Raw genomic sequence first — 19211 nt, 5'->3', positions numbered from 1 at the left:
ACACTTGAATGCAACCCGGAAGTGCGTTTAAACCAACCTGAACGAACTTCGCAATTAACAATAGTCAACAGTCACAAATGGTAGATCAGCCCTTTTCTCGATGTTAATAAATTAAGAGTTTATCTTGCTTAAGATTGCTACCAAGTTTGAATAACTATTTTGTACATTAGTCTTTTTTTCTTTTAATTTACCTAAGAGGACAACAGAGCCATCGGCACGCCGTACAAAATGAGGTATGTTTCTTTGCTGTTAGTGCATATCAATAACCAAATGACAACCACAACTGTTGGGTTGCAAAGTGTCCAAATACACATTTTACAGCATTGACCTCTTTTTTTTTCTTTTTTAATACAAGGCAAATGAGAAACCACGTTGACACATAATAATATACTTGCCATCAACTAACTTTACAATGGAGTTCCGGGGTAAATAAATGGGATGGCAAAAAAAAAAGTAATTATCCAAAACATCTCTCACTGACATCATTTATCCTTAAAATGTGTCACCAGCATAATGAGAAACCAAGACCCCCTCAAATTGGTCATTAACTGATGAATCATACACAAAATCTCCACCCCTTTAAAATATATTTCCCTATTTTTGATGTGTTGATTTTTCTTCCAACATGACTGAACCCTGTTGAAAGGAGGCTTGTAATTATTTAGTGAACCCCCACAATTTCAAACCGTCAAAGCTGACACAAAATGGTGGCACGGCGTGAAGCTCCTCATGTTACTTCAACAAAGTTCTTGTGGGATTAGCTCATTGACAAAAATAGACGTCCAATCCCTTTTGAAGGGGCTGGAAATGGGTTGGATTTAGGACTGGGCGATTTTATGATCAGGTTTGAAGATCAGAATTTTTTAAAAATCCATTTCGATAATCAGCCATGTCATATTTATTCCACGTTAGTCCCAACTTGGCAGATTTTGAAGTTCCCACAAAATCCAATGTTGATGATCTTATTTTTCTTCCAGATCGCCCAGCCCTAATTGGATGCCTATCGTCGTCATCGTAATCCACCAAATCGCCAAACCCGGACCATACGGGGGTTCACTGTTCTCGTAGGTAGTCGGCATGCAAGAGCAGCTTTTATTCGGAGTGTCGTTTGTAACTCGAGCGTCCTTCATCCAACGTGTGCGTGTGTGCAGAAAGTTGACTGCAGGCCTTAGGAAGTGCACCCATACAAAGCTTGAAAAAGAGCTAGAACAGCATGTCCCTTCACAAAAAAGCCTGAGTAGTTGGGATGTCGGCGGATTGTCTGACACTGCTCGTGCGCCTGGATTTACCCTAGAAAATGTCGTAAGGCGCCTCATATTTTGAAAACAAAGAAAATAAAAATAAAAACCCTTTGGAAAGGAGTTTGCACTCATGGTAGCCTGCCTCTCCATCACACCCAAAAGCCTCTCTGACTTTTTTTTTTTAACTCAACGGAGAAGGCTATAGTCAAGGCATCCAACTGGAATGTAGTCGTAGAAAAACCCACGGGTGCATTTCACAAATATGTACAGCGTGTCTTGTTGTCAAACATCTACATGGATGGAAAGCTTTTGAGCATTTATAACATATCCTTGACAACCATCTTAATTTATTCGCATCCCACTCACGGTGATGGACGCCCAATTCATTTTGACAGGGCCCAGTTCCAATGCATTGGACATCTATCGCCGTCAATGGTAACCAATGTTCTAGCATACTGATTTACTAGTGTCAATATAAAGATTATGTACAGAGTGCTAGTAGGGCTGCCACAATGAATCGAGATCTGATCGATAAATTATCAATTATTTGGATATTCGATTAATCGGCTTGAATTTTTTTTTGAAAAAATAGTCAAACTCATTTGAAATGTATTTCTTTAAAAGGATTAACTTAAAAAATGGGAATTGCAAATATTCTTTTTTTATTTGTCTATTTGTCTAGGGGTTGTTTGTAGTCCATAATGAAAGCATCTGATTATTGTTCTAGATATCTAAATTTGATTTTCCTTTGGAAAATTACAATACAGAAACATTTACAGAATGTTCATAATGGTAAAAAAAGGGGAAAAACACAATTTCAAGTGACCAATTCGCAGGCTATTTCAAGTTTGATGGAAAACTCAATAAACTCAACATTTTATTATATATTGAGCTCAGAGAATGATTTTTAATGATTAATTTTCCATCAAAACATGGCTGACAACTAACCCTTTCTTTTTATTTAAGGGCAATATTTCTCAGCGCATAGTGTTTGGTTCCAATGCACATAACTAGTAAAATGTAAATATAACATTAATATAGTGATTATAATCTGAGCCAACTAATAATCAACGATTAATCGACTACCAAAATAATCATTTGTGACAGCCCTCGGCGCCAAATACTCCTTGACAACACAGAGTGAGATCATTCAATCACCAACCGTCCCTTGTGGTTGTGCCACACAAACATTTAGAAGAAAAAAATGCAAGACAACAAAAGTCCAGAACTAGTGTAGTGTAAAAGACTTTCTCGCTCAACAAATTGGCTGAACAGGCTTCACGCAGGGGCACACATTCAAAGTGGGCAGACCGCAACAATGCACACGCTCCACTAAGGCCAAACTGTGATGAACAATGTTTACGCCGCTATGGAAAGCTAAACGTAACCTCTTCAGTGGATACACACAATAATCAAAATACTGTACAAATTCCCAAAGGTGCACAAACAAGAATTTGAAGGGAATTTGGGACACACTGCGAAGAAAAGACTGCAAAAAAATCATATTAGAATGTACTTCCAAAACAATCCATCTGGAAGACTTGACATTATTGTAACATTATGACTTAATGCTCCTAAAATAAAAATAAAAACTAACACAAATTTATTGGAAAATTTGACTGTGACATTGACATTTTATAACGGTCCAAGATTGGAGTTTTAATATTACATGATAAAAATTTAACATAAGGGAGCTGAAATAAAGTTGTCATATTACGAGAATGAGGTTGTAATAACGCAAGAGGTTAAATGTTTAAAAAAAAAAATAGGACAATGTTCGAATAATCAAGATGTGAAAATTACCCGAAAATTTTTGGGATGTACAAATACCACTTTTTTTGCAACAATAATTGTTACATTATAAAAAAAATACTCACTTGCAAATCAGATTATAGAATGAAACTAAGTGGAAAAAGTTCAAACATTTTGAGAATAAAGTTATATTGCTCCATAAAAATAATATAATTCCGAAAACATAAGATGTCATGTTGCAAGTAATGAAGTCATAAAGTATGACGTTGTAAAAATGCGTAAATGGAGTCAGAACCTGAAGCTGATAGTCATAATGTTACAAGAAAAAAATGTTTTATGAAAAGAAAGTTATATTGCCACATTAAAAAAAGAGGAAAAGAGTGAACTAGTCATAGCAAAACAAGAAAAATTCAATTCAAAAATGTGTGAAAGTGGAATATTACCAGCATAAAGTTGCAAAGTTACAAAAAAAAAACCATCACACTAAGTGGAAAAATTGAGGAAATTAGTATAAGAAAGGTGCTATTTTTATGTTTATTTTCTTCTTCAGTATGTCCCAATAGTAGTTATAAAAACAAAACAAAAAAAGCCCTTGGAAACTGATTTGAGGATTTATTCCATATCATTAATATCCAGTCGTAGTATACACTGTCCTGACTTGATAGAAGAAGAACGAGGGTGCGCTAACATTCTTACCACTAACATTTTTCCCCACGACTTTCAAACCGAGTGATGCACGATAAGTTAAATCATTGGCTGCCATTGACGACCAAAGAAGTCCAAACCATTAGACGTCTATAGCATTCAATTGGACCAAATTAGTTTTTCTGGATGTCAAGGATATGGAATACGTAAAAAGTTCAAGAAATGTTGCCATCCAAAGCTTACCTCGAAAAAGCAGACGCATGGTATTTTCCTCTGTAACATACAACGAAAACATGAATTCAAATCTTGGCGTGTAGAACGATGGCGAGCCACGATTAATGAACAAAGTTTGGCCGACTCGCTCGAAAGATCCCGGGGGGACGTGGTGGTCCGCTGAGGGTGGAGCACGGCAGGCACCTCTGGTTTGGGAAGCAAATCCTCTCGTCCCGAAGTCCTCGCCGCGAACACGCGCTTCTGCTCGTACGGCAAACAGATTGAGCATTTCCTCCGTAGCCTTAATGCCCGCCCGCCGTGTGCTAGTCTGCTATTTGTCCTCGCTAGGAACACGGACTTGTACTAGGAATTTGCCATAGTTGTTAGAATAGAGCCGTGGAGCTGATTTTAAATGAACATACTTGAAGAAGTGCTCAACCGGTTTGCCATACGCTGGCTTGATGTTACAAAATGACGCATTTGTCTTTCTCCTTGGCCTCCTTCTTGGCTTTGCGCTCCGTGCCAGACGACTGTTTTCCCGGACTGGCCGTGGCTTGGCCAGCCGCCGCCGCCGTTGCGACCGTCCCGGCACCCCCTGCCGGACCGCCGGAACCGGCGGCCCCTCGGTCTGCCTCGTCTGCCACGGCAACCTCTTGCTGAGCCTGCGTCACAAGCACACCCGAGTTTAGGCAGGACCAGGAGAAGTAAACAATTTTAGAAGAAAAAAAATCTAATTTAGCCGCCGTGCTTAATTCAATTTTATAACTTAAAAATATTTTCTATTGCTCGCCCTACAATGATTTCACCTTGCAATCCCAAATCCGGAACAGATTAATGTCATCCACTGTACCGATAATCGTGACCGACGTTTGGTCAACCGGACGTTTGGTCGACCGGACGTTTGGTCGACCGGACGTTTGGTCGACCGGACGTTTGGTCGACCGGACGTTTGGTCGACCGGACGTTTGGTCGACCGGACGTTTGGTCGACCGGACGTTTGGTCGACCGGACGTTTGGTCGACCGGACGTTTGGTCGACCGGACGTTTGGTCGACCGGACGTTTGGTCGACCGGACGTTTGGTCGACCGGACGTTTGGTCGAACGGACGTTTGGTCGAACGGACGTTTGGTCGAACGGACGTTTGGTCGAACGGACGTTTGGTCGAACGGACGTTTGGTAGAACGGACGTTTGGTAGAACGGACGTTTGGTAGAACGGACGTTTGGTAGACTTGCTGTCAAATTATGACAGAGTTTACTGTTGATATTTTGATGTTAGATATTTAGATATTAAACTCACTCTCTCATGATTATAATTTTGAGAGCTGGTTTCAACAGTAACAACCCGGCGACTAAACGTCCGTTCTACCAAACGTCCGTTCCACCAAACGTCCGGTCGACCAAACGTCCGGTCGACCAAACGTCCGGGGACCAAACGTCCGGGGACCAAACGTCCGGGGACCAAACGTCCGGGGACCAAACGTCCGGGGACCAAACGTCCGGGACCAAACGTCCGGGACCAAACGTCCGGGGACCAAACGTCCGGGGACCAAACGTCTTTCGACGAAACGTCCGAGTACCACCGATAATAACACCCATCTCTAGCGTGCATAGAAACAAGCGGGAGAATAAAGTAATTATCCCTTGGTTGGCGCAATATACCATGTGTATTCCTCCAACCCCTACAACGGTACATTAAGTACTTGTGTATGTCCCATTTGTTTCAAAGCTTCCAGCACTTGCCCAGAGTCCCAGCCCCCCAGCCCCCACCCCCAACACACACCTGCGCCTGTGCCGCTGCTGCTTGCTCCTGTTCCTGTTCCTGATAGTACTGCGACGCCCGGCGATCCTCCTCCTCTTGCAGCTTTTTCGCCAGTTCCAGGTCGCTGATGCCCGGCAGCTGCTCCCACTGGAGGTCCTGACTCTGCTGCTCCTGCTGCAGCGACAGTGCCATCAGGTAGTCCTGGGGAGCACAAGGGGGGAGGGCGGCAATACTTCAACTGGGTTGTTTACGCACTCATCGGCGTCGACGTTGATCAATGTCCAATTCATTTAAACTGGAAGAGTTTCTCGCACTAAACTACAACACAGTAATACATTTTTTTATTAGACCCAGCTATATACATGGTTTATCTCGTTTCTATCTCGATAGGCTGTCTATGCCTGGACCTCATTATGGCCTTCACTAATGGAAAGTTGTTGAGAATACCTTCAGAAATGGATTTTCCCAAACAAACCAAGGCCTGTCGGGCTACACAAGTCATCTGTAAAATCTATTGTGTTTATGTGTCGAATTTGTTAGCAAGTTCTGCTTTTGAACAGATGGCTGTGAAACCAGCAAAATTGCAGAGGAGACAAAAGTCTGATGAATTATTAAGGGACCACCGGGCCGCTTTGGTGTATATAGCGGAGAGAATTTAAGGAGTGCAGTAGGACGATGGAGGGGCTGGGTCTTGCAGAACTCATCCATTATTGAGAACTTTTTGACAAGCGTGTTGTTGAATTTGCAAAGTGGCAGCGACATTTTTATTTCTTCTTTCCTTTGTATGGATTCGGTTCTTAACATGGGCATCCTGTCGGAAATTTGCCTTGTCATCCAACAAAGCCTGATGACAAAATCAGTTCTAATCATGACTTTTTACGTTTTTTTATGTGGAGAAAAAAAATTGAGCACCTTCTTGTTCACCCCATGAAATTAACAGAATGTACCAAAAGGATATACACCTATGTATATACACATTTATGAATAAATACATTTATAATGAATAAAACAAAAAATATGAATTTAAATTGAATCAAATGGAATTTTCTTTCTATTAAAGTATAGTATTTAACTCGTTGCTTTCCATTCACAATAGTTGAATTCATTTAAACTGGGAGTACTGGTCGTGATATTAATTTTTCATTGCCATTGACTGTGCTAGGCTTCCAATTAGGGCTAACAGCACAAATAAGGAGAGATTAGTGGGGGGAAAAAAAGACAAATATTTTGCGATTTAATTCCAGTGGTTACTTTTGATCAGTAATAAAAAAATAAATTAAAAAAACATATTTTGATCTTTCTCTATTTTGTAATTGTCTCCTTTAAGAAGTAATTTGACAGAAACAAAGAAGTGGAACCGCATTTTTGTTTTTGCATGTTTGGGAACTGCAACATTTTGCATTTCTTCTTTTATGCTTTTGTTACAGTGTGGGATGTCGTAAGGAAAGCATCCCGGCCAGTTAAGGTTCTGCAAAGTCTCAGTGCTCAGACCTGGTCAATTTGATCCTGCTGTCCACGGTATACTGTCTCCGGGTCCGACGGGGGCCTCAACCGGAACTCGGAATCGCAGAAATTGCCATCGCCGTCAACGTTGTGAAGACTCTCCCACACCACCTTCTCTTCTGTCAGGAAGCCTTGATCAGTCACCAACAGGTACAGCTGACCCTGCAGATAAACACAAGTAAATATCGCCGTGTCTTGGGAAATGCGTTTTTTCAAAATACAAGCCAGCGTTCAGAAGGTAGTATATTTAGCTTTAACTTGAGACACCAAATCCTTATGATGGCAGTGAACTCAACTCACTCCACAATATTTTATCTTTTGTAAACGTGGGTTGGCGCACAAAGCTTTGCCTCTACAGGCAATGCCAAGGTGTGGGAGTCAAAAGTTCAAGACACAGTACAAAGGGGTTACTTCCCTTCCTCTAGATAACAGGAAAAGTCTGGTCCAGCTGCACTGATAATACAAGCAGCACAGCTGCATGCAGCCGAGACCTGTATTCTGTATTAATATACATTTTTGGTGGTATTTTTACCGTGTCCACTTTTTCCCCCCGGCCACATAGTCCACAACGCTTTGACCGATTCACACCGTTCCAACTTCGAAACATTCCAGATATTCACGTGATGTTGGCTTAATTTGGTCCTAATTTTCACAGTTCCACCAAAACGCAAAAAAGGCATGTATTTTCATCCACAAAAATATTTAAAGAGTGATTTTTTCTTAATTGCACGTCTCGTCCATTTCACATAATTCACACATCCACCTAAAAAAAAACAATGTGCATAAAAGATCAGCCAAACAAGAAACACCCACTACATACTAAAAGGGCCCATTAATTCCCAAATTTGAATGACACTCTTCACTCTTATTGATTGTAAATTAAGACCTGAAAAATATCTATAGGTAATCATTATTTTACACAAAATAAACATCCTCAAATTGCCCCCAAATCATGAGACCTAAGTTGAACTGAGAGAGACCCAGAGACGTACAGGAAGCAATCTGGTAAAGCATCAAAATCAACGGGGGGGTGACCTTTAAATGCCCCACAATAATAGGACGTGAGTGAAATCTACAGGAACAACAATAGCGTTTTACCTTGTATTTAATCATGGTGCTGAAGTGGTTATTCCTAAAAAAGACGCAGAGTTCTCCCTCTTGCACGGTCGCCGTGAGCTCGCACAGGCCGTGGTACGTCAGCTGAGTGGCTGTGCTGTTCAGAAACTGCTCGGCCACAATACCTGTCACACACAGATACAAAAAAAAATGTATGTGTGTATGGTTCTAAATCTACCATCAACATAGCACTCTTTACTCATTCATGCCCATTGGTCCAAGAACTGAGTGGTTAATCTTAGTCTAAAAATCAGTTTGGATTGGCACAGTCAGAAAAATATTAGTTTCAAAATAGGTTTATTTGGAGCTGTGTTAAGGAGGTTAGCGTTTTGTTGACGTGTGTTAATTTGTTTTGTAGGATTATGTAAAAAGTGGCTCGGATTCAGTTTTTAGAAGCTTGGCAGGTGGATGACCCAGGAAAATGCTACATTAAAGTATGGCTTAATTTTTTTGTCAGTAGTTACTTGATACGGGTGACCCGAGTTTTTCCATTTAAATTTGTATGTTTTTATTTTTTAAATGACAGTTGTTGGTGAGTGTTGAGTAGGACAAAAATGTCAGTGTGCACAAATTGGCCGCCTTGAAGCAGTAATAAACATATATACATATCATACAGATCGTATATGGTAAATTGAGCTGGATCTAAGATCATCATTAAGCATCCATTCCAGTTTAATTGGATTGGACGTCTGTTGCCGACAATGTCGACCTTACAAATAAATAACGTAATAATAGTAATAAAGTATTTACACACTTATTACATATATTATATTTAAATATTAATACATTGCAGAATTTACCTATGTATATAAATGTGTACCGTTTAATATATACACTTCTTAATGTTGTGTAGACACGAAAACAAGTAAGGAATACATATAATAGGACAAATTTCGGCTCACTTTCAGGACGCTCGAGAAGAGGGCCAAAATAACTTGAATGAGTTGCAGTGTAAGACAAGAGTGGGGGGGGGGGGGGGCATAAGCAGAGACCCCATAGAGACGCACTGACCTTCGCCTGCGAGCTCGCTGTTGTCGGACTGTTTACAGGATATTATCTTCTCCACCAGCTGGTTGTAGCTGCAGTTGCCCACTGCCTTGACAATGTCATGCATCTGCAAATTAAGATAGACGCTGTGGCCAAAGAACATTTGCCAAAAACCAGCGCAGGCGGCAAAGAAGCTACTGTGTGTCGTGACCGAAAAAAATATGCAGCTTTGAAAGAATTTTTCTTGCTAATTTTTGCCATTGCAAAGTCTCACGGAGGTTCCGTTCCCTCTTACCTGGGGGTCGACCAGCCAGCCGTGGTAGAGGGGGATGTCGAGCAGATCGAACACGATGCATTCAGGAGTGTACTCAAAGACTCGCACGCCCGTAAACTTCACATTTACATCCAGGCCCGTCTGGAGCTTGTGCAACACTGCCATGGCGTCGCTCATGTTCTAGGAGGAGGGACAAAAGGGAAATAAATGGCAGGGCGATCAAGCATGCATTCTTCTCCGGTACAGGTGTCAAACTCAAGAACCGGGGGCCACATCTGGCCTGCCGTGGCATTTTCTGTAGACCACAAATGTGAATTTTTTTTTCTTCCAGAAAAATGTAGACACATTTCATTGAGGACTACAGAAATCCGATAATATAATAATAATAATAATAATAATCGGACATAGGCCCTGTCGTCATCATCAACAACAAAAGCCTATTTGTCATCACGTTTTATTATTATATTTCATTTTAAAGATACGTATCGTATATTTAATGTGTTTTCTTTTAGTACCGGGAGAAAACGAATATGCAAACTCCACACAGGAAGGTCGGAACCCAACCCACCAGATAAATTTTAGCTCAACAATGTCTCTAAGAGCGTTGAGCAGTTATCAAAATAGTTGTCGATTTGTGGATTAGTCGTGGTCAGTCCAAGTTGGCAGTCATACTGGCCTTCGAAGGAAAGCATCACTACGATGTGGCTCGTAACGGAGACGATTTTAATCCCCTGATTTAGGACGTGAATATTTTTGGTTTGATTTATTTATTTATTTTGAACCGGAAAAGAAGAAACTAGTCGCTGCTCGACAATTACAGCTTTCTGCTGCTACTCTTTTTTTCGGTGCTGTCCGATTTGACCACGTGTAACCTCGCTTTAATGACGTACATCTGACATGATAATGTGGTCCAGCGGCTGTATAATGAAGGCTGCTGGTTCACTGAGCCATGCAATCAACAAGATAATCAGCAGAGAAAATAGAAGCCAGAAGAAGGGAAGAGACGTGTTAATAGGACGTGAATCAAATGATTTCATTACTGTCTAATCTTGTAATGTCCACCTGTTGCGTCCCTGTCAAACAGGGAACGGAACCATGTGTTCCAGTCCAGACCCATGTAACAATACACATCTAGTTTTAAAATAGTGAGACAATCAGAATCAATATATATCCGAACAATTTAGGCACCGTTAATTTCAAATACTACTAGTATGTTGTTTTTAATGAAGGCGTTGAAATGAACACTTATCTAGCAGATTATAATAATAAAATTGAAACAATTTAAAAAGCAATATACAGTGGTACCCCGAAATACGAGCAATTTGAGATATGAGTAAAACATTTTTTCCTGTCGCTAATACGAGAGGAGTACTACTTCCCGGGCAAGTTGGCAAGTGGTCGTACGTTATCCTATTGTGAGGACATTTGTGTGCATCAGTTTGGGAATATTTTGAAGGGAATACAAAAGCAAACAGCCCATCGATAGTGAAAGTCAGGGTGGAGGCGGGGCAAATAGAGCCAACCCGGAAGAAGAAAGGTATCAAAATTTAAAACAAAATTAGAATTAAGTTTAGCGGAAGGTTAGATAAAACTTATTTTTGAGTGTGTCTGCATCGTAATCCAAATTCATTTAAATTTGTTTATGTTATGTCACACGTTGCCGTGAAAAAAAATCCCCTCTCCCCTCCGCAAAATCCGTCTAATTTTAGTACTATTAAACACATTTTAGTACTATTAAACCACTAGTTATTTGTTACTTTGTTAATATATGGCGAATTAGAAGAAATAAAACATTTTTTCCAATCCAATATCCTGTTTTTGGTGTTTTTTCAGAGGGTTGGAACGAATAAATTTGTTTTTAGTTCATTTCTATGGGAAACGTACATTTCAGTTACAAGTAAATCGACATACGAGCTCAGTCCCGGAACGAATTAAGCTTGTATCTCCAGGTACCACTGTACTGTAAAATCTTATGGAAAAAAATCAGATTTGACTTCCAGGCCATATTCCCCAGGACTCGATGTGTAGTTTAGAGGTGTAAATCCTCAGTCGGCCACATGTGAAAATGTGCGGATTAGGACGCTACCGAGCGTCATGCACGTCGGGATTAGCAGAGGCCGTTTAATGGAGCACATCTGGTCAACAGCGGGATGAGAAAGCGCAGATGAAATGATTAGCGCCGCATCACTCGCACTCATCTGGGCTTGTGATGGATCGCAGCTATAGAAGATCATTCGCAAGACAACTGGCTTAAACTGAAACAGTAGTCCTGGGTGGGGTGGTTAACTATAGTGGGCATTTATTCCAAATCATTGATTTTTTTCACCTAGTTAGATATATACTTGGGGTGTAAATGGCTAATTTTATAATGATACCATATTGAGTCTTTGGATAATATTCAGATATTTGCTCCAAAAATATTTGCAAATATCCGATGAAAATAATACATTTAAAAAGATGTTAAAACAGTTCAAACAAATAGAAATCCAAATTAAATAACTTAATATTTTGATTGTAAAATGCTACTGCTTTAAACCAACTCTGCATCTTGTTTATGGATTGCAGGCTAATGAGTTGCATATCTTTTGGTATAAATATCCAATAACACAATGTTGACGGCTGAATTTTATAGTTCAGTGTGGCTTATGTAGGAACAAATAACAATTTGGATTGGCCACAAAACAAAGGAGATGCCGTTCAATTGAGTTTCACGATGAAACATTTGCCTTTCAAAAGTGCAGCTCAGCTCTACTGAGACAAATACATATTACAACATTGCACTTTTCACTTCCACAGCTCCTCGGAGTAAATATTTAACAACCGCTAAAGCGAGCAACTGCTATTTTAATCCTCATACACTCGTGTGACAAATGACGTGTCGACGTGACTATAAAAATAGAATTGTTGTCAACTCCTGGTGTAAACGTTTCAACCCAGCAGGCAATATAAACAAAAATGCTTGCAGAACACAGACTCACAAACTGTCAGTTGTTCTTCTCATCATTACTCGGCATGTAGTTTACAAGAACAAACATAATTTATATATATTTGAAGAGCTAAGAGGACTACTACTAACTGGGAAAATTTCAAAGTGAATTATGATTAACTCGCAACTGTTTTGTATCTCTAAAAATGTGGAAGGCAGGTCTCAATTTATCATTCAGTTATTTCCCACGGCTGTTATCCTCAAGGGGGTTGTGGAGGTGCCGGAGCCTATCCGAGCTAAGTATGGGCAGTAGGCGGAGCACACCTTGAATTAGTTTCCAGCCAATAGGAGGCCACAATGACACAAACAACCATTTGCTTGCCTACTCACTCATATTTGGTGACAATTGGGAATGTTCAATCAGCCTCCCATGCATGCTTTGGGGATTTGGGAGGGAACCGTAGTACCCGGAGAAAACCCACGCAGGCACGGAGAGAACAAGCAAACTCCAGACAGGAAGACCGGACGGATCCTGGGCTAGAATCCTCGATTCAGAATTGTGAGATGGACCCTAGCCACTCTTCTTCCTGATCGCAGTCCCAATTATTCATTCATTTTCTATACCGCTTATCCTCACAAGGGTCACGGGGGGTGCTGGAGCCTATCCCAGCTGACCTTGGGGACCAGGTGAGGTACACCCTGAATTGGTGGCCAAAGGACAACCATTCATGCTCACACTCATACCTAGGGCAAATTTAGAGTGTTTAACCAGCCTACCACGTATGTTTTTGGGCGTGACCGGACGTTTGGTCGCCGGACTTTTGGTCGCCGGACTTTTGGTCGCCGGACTTTTGGTTGCCGGACTCTTGGTCGCCGGACTTTTGGTCGCCGGACTTTTGGTCGCCGGACTTTTGGTCGCCGGACTTTTGGTCGCCGGACTTTTGGTTGCCGGACTCTTGGTCGCCGGACTTTTGGTCGCCCGGACCCAAACAACCGGTGACCAAACGTCCGGCGACCAAAAGTCCGGCGACCTAAAGTCCGGCGACAAAACAAGGTAAAATAACACGGTCTACGCATCAATCAAAGCCAACAATGGCCCTGAGCAGTTTCACTGAGCGGATGTGTGAGTGTATAAGAGTTTGTATGTACATGCGTTGTCCCTTTAAGAAGCTACGTCAGTCAGGGTCTTAACAAGTTCTCCAACAAAACACAATAAAAGTACAGGAAATTTGGAGCTTTTCTTTGGCCTAATAATTAATAGGGCAATAAGTATGACTAAATAATAATTTGCAGTTTGTATTTAGGGAATTTGAGCAACAATTTTAAATGGTAATTATCAATAACCTTCCGGGCGACCAAACGTCCGGCGACCAAAAGTCCGGCGACCAAAAGTCCGGCGACCAAAAGTCCGGCGACCAAAAGTCCAGCGACCAAACGTCCGAGTACCGTTTTTGGGATGTGGGAGGAAACCGGAGTACCCGGAATAAACCCACACAAGCCCAGTGAGAACATGCAAACACAGGAAGGTCCAGACCCTCAATCTCAGAACTGTGAGGCCGACGTGCTAATGGCTAACCTCTCGCCCAGCGGGCCCCGCCTCAATTCCAATCATAATGTATAAATATTTAGTTGTTTTTTTTATCATCACATTTATATATTTATCAATGTATCTAATGTTGATAAAAATACTAAATCCTGTCTACCGCAATGCAAGTGGCGGACAGACACCCAAATGCATTAGAGCTCCAAGGCCCGAGTCTAGGATTAGACTGACATAATTACCGTGCCACGCACAGTTGGAGCCCCTCCCTAAAAACGCCACTGATTTATTTAAGAAGTTGCATTTCAGGCCCGCTTAAATTTAGAAAACCGGTGCCACTGAGCAACTGAGCATCACAGAGCCAAGAATTTTCTCCTCGCCTTTAAAACGTGGCTTCAAATCATCCGCAGATGTGCCGCTGGAGCGAAAGCAGGCCGCAGAGGAAGTGGAGCTCCTTCTCCGAGCCCAGTCGCTCGCATGGTGAACCGCACACACAAAAACACACGCGTGGAACTTTGGTAATAGCCCCAGGCCAAACCGGCCATGCGTCTCTAAGCATTTGCCGGCGTCGCAAACGACATCACACACTCCTGACCTCCGTTGTTTCTTCCCCGAGTCTCGCAAGACGCATCTTATGTAACTCAGAGCGGTGGCGAAGGTTCGCTATCAACCCTGCGTTTATGTCCACAGTAAAGAACGTTCTCTTCACGCAAATGTTTTCGTCAATGCACGCAACTACTGTCGTACCTCACCTTAACAAAATAATTTGTTTCAGAAGTGATCCTATTTCAAGTAGTCACATTTCAAATGTAAAATGCCTGATTCGTTTCAAAGCCCTTCCATACTGACCCCTAAACTCAATTGCCGTTGGCCAATACGTGTTGGGTGAGGCAGGAGGCAAACGTTTGGCAGCTGAGACAAAAAAGCACGTATGTACACTCGCATGTAAACACACAACTTCATTCCATTAAAATTGGAAGACCGGTTTGGCTTATTTTTTGTGGATGCCATTTTGCTTTCTTTTTAATCATCTTCTATTTTACTTAGATTATATTAGATAATTTCATTGATCCCGTATTTGGGAAATTTCACTGTCACAGTAGCAAGAGGGTGAGAATAGAGACACAGCAAAAGACATTTTAGACATAAATAAATAAGTTGATAATTGAATAATAATAAAATAATAAATATATAATATAAAAAAATAATACAAATTGATAACAGAGGTCACTCCATTACGTGTGTTAGCACTCGGGTCAGAGGCACACGAAAAGCATCATGGAAGGCCAGTGGCGTATTGGGAAATAGCCAATGGGAGAGCAACTTTATCATGCCAATTTCAAAATAAAATACAGGATTCTACAAGGGTATTCATGTTTCAGGGAATTCAGGTGCCTTGGAAGCCGAGTGCGCATTGTTTGAGATTCTACGTTTTGTAATTTAAATTTTCTTTTGTATTTTGAGATGAAAATTTAACGTGAAAACGTGTCGTAACTCGGATTATTCGTTGGTTGGGTCGTTCGTAAAGTAAAATTAATATATATATATATATATATATATATATATATATATATATATATATATATATATATATATATATATATATAAGATGTCAAAACATGTTTATGACACTGAAACTTTGAATTGTTGCTGTGAATCAATAGGACATTATGTTTAGAATATTGAAGGATTGTCACGTGTCTAACATTGATAAATAGAATGTGTTTTGGATAATGTAGTTCCGTGCCTCTGGTTTAGAATTGAAGACCATGCTCTTTGTAGTTGCATCATACTCAAAGTGTACCTGCTCGTAGTTTAGCCGCTGGGCCTCAGAAATCTCTTTTGGCTTGGTTTCCAAGATGTAGTCTCCTGTCGGGACATAAAAAGACCGTTCAGTGCAGCTAGAGACGGGAACATCTCCTGTGTAAAATGTCCAAAAAGTGCTTACACAGCACTATTGATGGTGTGGTAAGGAAAATACAGTAATCCCTCGAATATTGCAGTTAATGAAGACCAGACATTGCCGCGATAATCAAAAAAGTAGGGTCACCCCTATTATAAGTACCCTTTTTTTCTCTTCAGTGCTGAATCCTCGTAGCAAGAGTGGCTTCCATTTATGAGTTTCAGCGTGGATTTTCACATTTTTATGAACGTTTAAAATAAATAATACTATTTAAAAAAAATAATAGCAGAAAAAATTGCGAAAGTGAATTCGCGATAAGTGAAGTTGCGATAATTGAGGGAAGACTGTAGATACATTTGTGACAATAGATATCACATATGTTGAAATGAAAGTACACCTTCCTCACATAAACAGCTTGAATCCTCCCACAAAAATCATGGTTTGTAAGACTGCATTATTTTTGAGACGTTCCACTAATGTAAGGTTAATTCACAGAAGCTGGAGTGAGTATTTTATATGGTAAAATAGCAAAAAAATGTTTCATTGATTAACTACTGTAGTCCGCTTCGATCTGTCCAAATCACTGCACATATTGCCAATGCCCAGCTTTCCACTGACTTACCCTTTTCACCAACGGCAAAGCGGAGCAAAGCTTTGCAATTTAAACACAGAATTTTAAAATTTGATCCAGTAAGCCGCATATTAGCGAGAATTGAGATTTTGCAGAAAAAGCAAATGGTTGAACATTGACATTCTGCGCATTTCCAACGCAAATTTGTTGAGCAAACTGGGAGAATGGCATCGGGTGATGAAATGTAAAAAATATCATTATTTAAAAAAAAAAAAAGTAGTGTCTCTTTAAACTTAAAATGTGATTTCTGTGACTTTGGCCAAGCGATGTTCGAGTAACTCTCACCGAGATATTCCATCAGTTGCTCAGCCGTAATAATTTCCATCATGGGAGGCATCTTAACCTGTAACAGATAAAGCAACTATGTTTGGTACGATACAAAGGTACTATACACACACTTTAAAAACAGATACCGATTTCATTTCAGGACAATTTGCGGGTGAGCTGCAAGTGGAACTCTGCAACATTATTGTGAGAAGGTTGACACTATAAACTTTGTTACAGTGCAGCTTGCCTCATTAAACGTTGAGCAAGTGCATTTCTTAGTGTAGCGATTCTGTTGGTATGGTACCGGGAGCACATTATTTCTTTTCCCCCCAATCTCTGTACAGTTGAGATGTATTGCACACACCAAGTACAGTCGATATGAACCCCTCGAGGCCAAAATTGAACACGTTTGGCTAGCCCGACGCCCAATCTTTTTGACTGGGAAGGCTGGCAGCGATCATTTGTTCGGAGGAGCGTCTTTTACCTTCCAGGCAAGCAGTAGCACGTTCATGATGGCCAGCAGCGGGCAGGGCCCGTTCTCATTCTGGGTGATGATGGGCGTGCTCTCCTCCCTCCACTTGATCCACTTGATGTGGTAGATGGACTGGCCGGCCGCTCGGTCCTTGGCGCACGACGCCTTGGCCTCATCCAGGCCGAACAGAGCCAACCCTGGCTCGGATCGCTCCTCCGGGCCCTCGCTGTTCAGGTCCGAGCTCGGGCACGAGTTGAGCTTGGAGAAGGACTCGTCCAGAGAGTCCAGACTGCGGGATTCGCACCCGCCGAGGCTAGCGTCCGGGTCCCGGTTCGAGTCCGGGTCGCTGCCACTAGCCAGCCCCTCGGATAAGGCGTGCGGGGCGTGCCGGGCGTGAGGGGCACGCGGGGCGCTCGGGTCCTCCGGGCTCGTCCCGCCCGGTTCGGCAAATGTACTCGTCTCGCTTTCCTTCCCGTCCACACCTGAGGACGGCCCGTCGGTTCGCTTGTTTACTAAGTTTGAGGCACCACCCTCCTTATTGGTGCCAGACCCCATCCCGTTACTGATCGCCTGCTCCCCGCTCGACTCGCCGCCCTTCCCCGCATCCTGGACTTGCAGGACCTCGGCTAAATCACACCTGGCCGCTGGTGGTTTGACGTGAGGGGCGCCGGGGGGGTCCTCCGCGGTGCTGTTATTCCAGCAGCTATCGTTCTCCAGCAAAGTAGTGAGGCGAGCCTCACTAGTATTTGTGCATTTCTCCGCGGTTCCTTTCCCGACTCCCGCAGCCGGAGCGTCGCCGGTTTCCGCCCCGCTGGCGTCGCTCCCGACGGGGTCTCCATGCACGTCTGCATTTTTCTCCATTTCGATTTAGCGACTGTCGACGGATTCTAGCTAAATTGCAGCAGTAGATTCGGTCCAAAAGACGCCATGACAACTCTACGGGTGACGTCATCAGGTGGGGTTTTATTTCACACCATCTAGGGGGCGCTCGAGATGCAGAAGTCGCGTGATGAGGCGTTTGGGGATCCTCGGTTATTTCAATGTACAGTCTTCTTAACTCATTGGCTGCAAATGACGCCGAAGGATGGACTAAAACGTTTGATTAAAAAAAAAAGTTTTTACCTCGACTACCATGTGACTTTGGTGTACGAGACGCCTTCTCACTGTAACTACCAACAATCCTTCTTCTGTTCTAACAGTTTTAATGCTATTTTTCTCCTGAGGCTGGGACTCGATAAAAATAAAACAAAAAAATGTAAGGCTTTGCATGGAGTAATCGTAATTAATCGCGTATCAATATATGTCCTAAAAAGCTTCCTTTTTATTAAAATAATTGGATTAAATTTATTTCAGGAATACATTAATATCTAAATGAATAATATTAATTAATAAATGATATGCTATAGAAAAAGGAAAATAACGTTTCAATTCATGAACGGTGGGGAAAAAGTTGTCTAAGTAGAACACATTTGAGGTTAAAGTGCCTCTCCTTTCTTACAAATGGTCAACAGACCAAATGGTCTGGATTACATCAGAGATAAGAAAATATTCTCCTTTTTCAGTTTTTTTTCCTTTAACATCATGCCTTTATTTCCACCACCAGGTTGCCACCTGGTGTCTCAACATTGTAAGACATGCAGTTACTCACAAAGGAGCAAAACATCTCTGCCATGAACTATAACTCCACTTGAAATAAAACGTATTACAACTTTTGGCAAAACAGTTCAGAAAATGAATGAATGACCACTTTTTGGGCCCAAAATAAAGTGGGATCTAGTAGTTGCCAAACCAAACAGACGAGTTTGACGCCCCTGACTTCAGTTGTTATTATGTTGACTACTTATTTATTGATTCTTTATTTGTTTAATTAATGCTGAAGCTTTAAATCTCATTGTACTTGTATAAAAATGCATTCAATTGAATTGAGATCATCATTCTGCTGTCCCTCGATGGTGGTTGTGGTCTTTGAATGCTTTCCTCT

General features: G+C 41.5%; 1 protein-coding gene and 1 long non-coding RNA gene across 3 annotated transcripts; one reads left to right on the top strand and one right to left on the bottom strand.

The window, feature by feature from the left end:
* Window positions 1-16: 16 nt before the first annotated feature.
* Window positions 17-15074, top strand: LOC144089956 (uncharacterized). Of its 2 annotated transcripts, XR_013305244.1 has the most exons (5): window positions 17-233; window positions 978-1064; window positions 5579-5806; window positions 7039-7264; window positions 14368-15074. It is a non-coding gene; the product is annotated as an uncharacterized LOC144089956 (long non-coding RNA). The 2 variants fall into 2 exon arrangements; XR_013305245.1 differs by lacking the exons at window positions 5579-5806; window positions 7039-7264; window positions 14368-15074 and adding an exon at window positions 1152-1402.
* Window positions 3592-18203, bottom strand: mindy2 (MINDY lysine 48 deubiquitinase 2). Its single transcript, XM_077621207.1, has 9 exons — window positions 17243-18203; window positions 16777-16834; window positions 15762-15826; window positions 9513-9671; window positions 9242-9344; window positions 8213-8355; window positions 7103-7276; window positions 5633-5812; window positions 3592-4513 (listed from the first exon to the last, which is right to left on the bottom strand). Exons 1-9 carry the CDS (start codon window positions 18089-18091, stop codon window positions 4316-4318), a joined length of 1929 nt encoding a protein of 642 aa, XP_077477333.1. The 5' UTR covers window positions 18092-18203; the 3' UTR covers window positions 3592-4315.
* Between the last annotated feature and the right edge of the window lie 1008 nt (window positions 18204-19211).

Source organism: Stigmatopora argus, chromosome 2 (assembly GCF_051989625.1).
Source record: "Stigmatopora argus isolate UIUO_Sarg chromosome 2, RoL_Sarg_1.0, whole genome shotgun sequence".
NCBI lineage: Eukaryota > Metazoa > Chordata > Actinopteri > Syngnathiformes > Syngnathidae > Stigmatopora > Stigmatopora argus.
The sequence above is the reverse complement of the archived record's forward strand: the minus strand, read 5'-3'. Positions and strand labels throughout refer to the sequence as shown.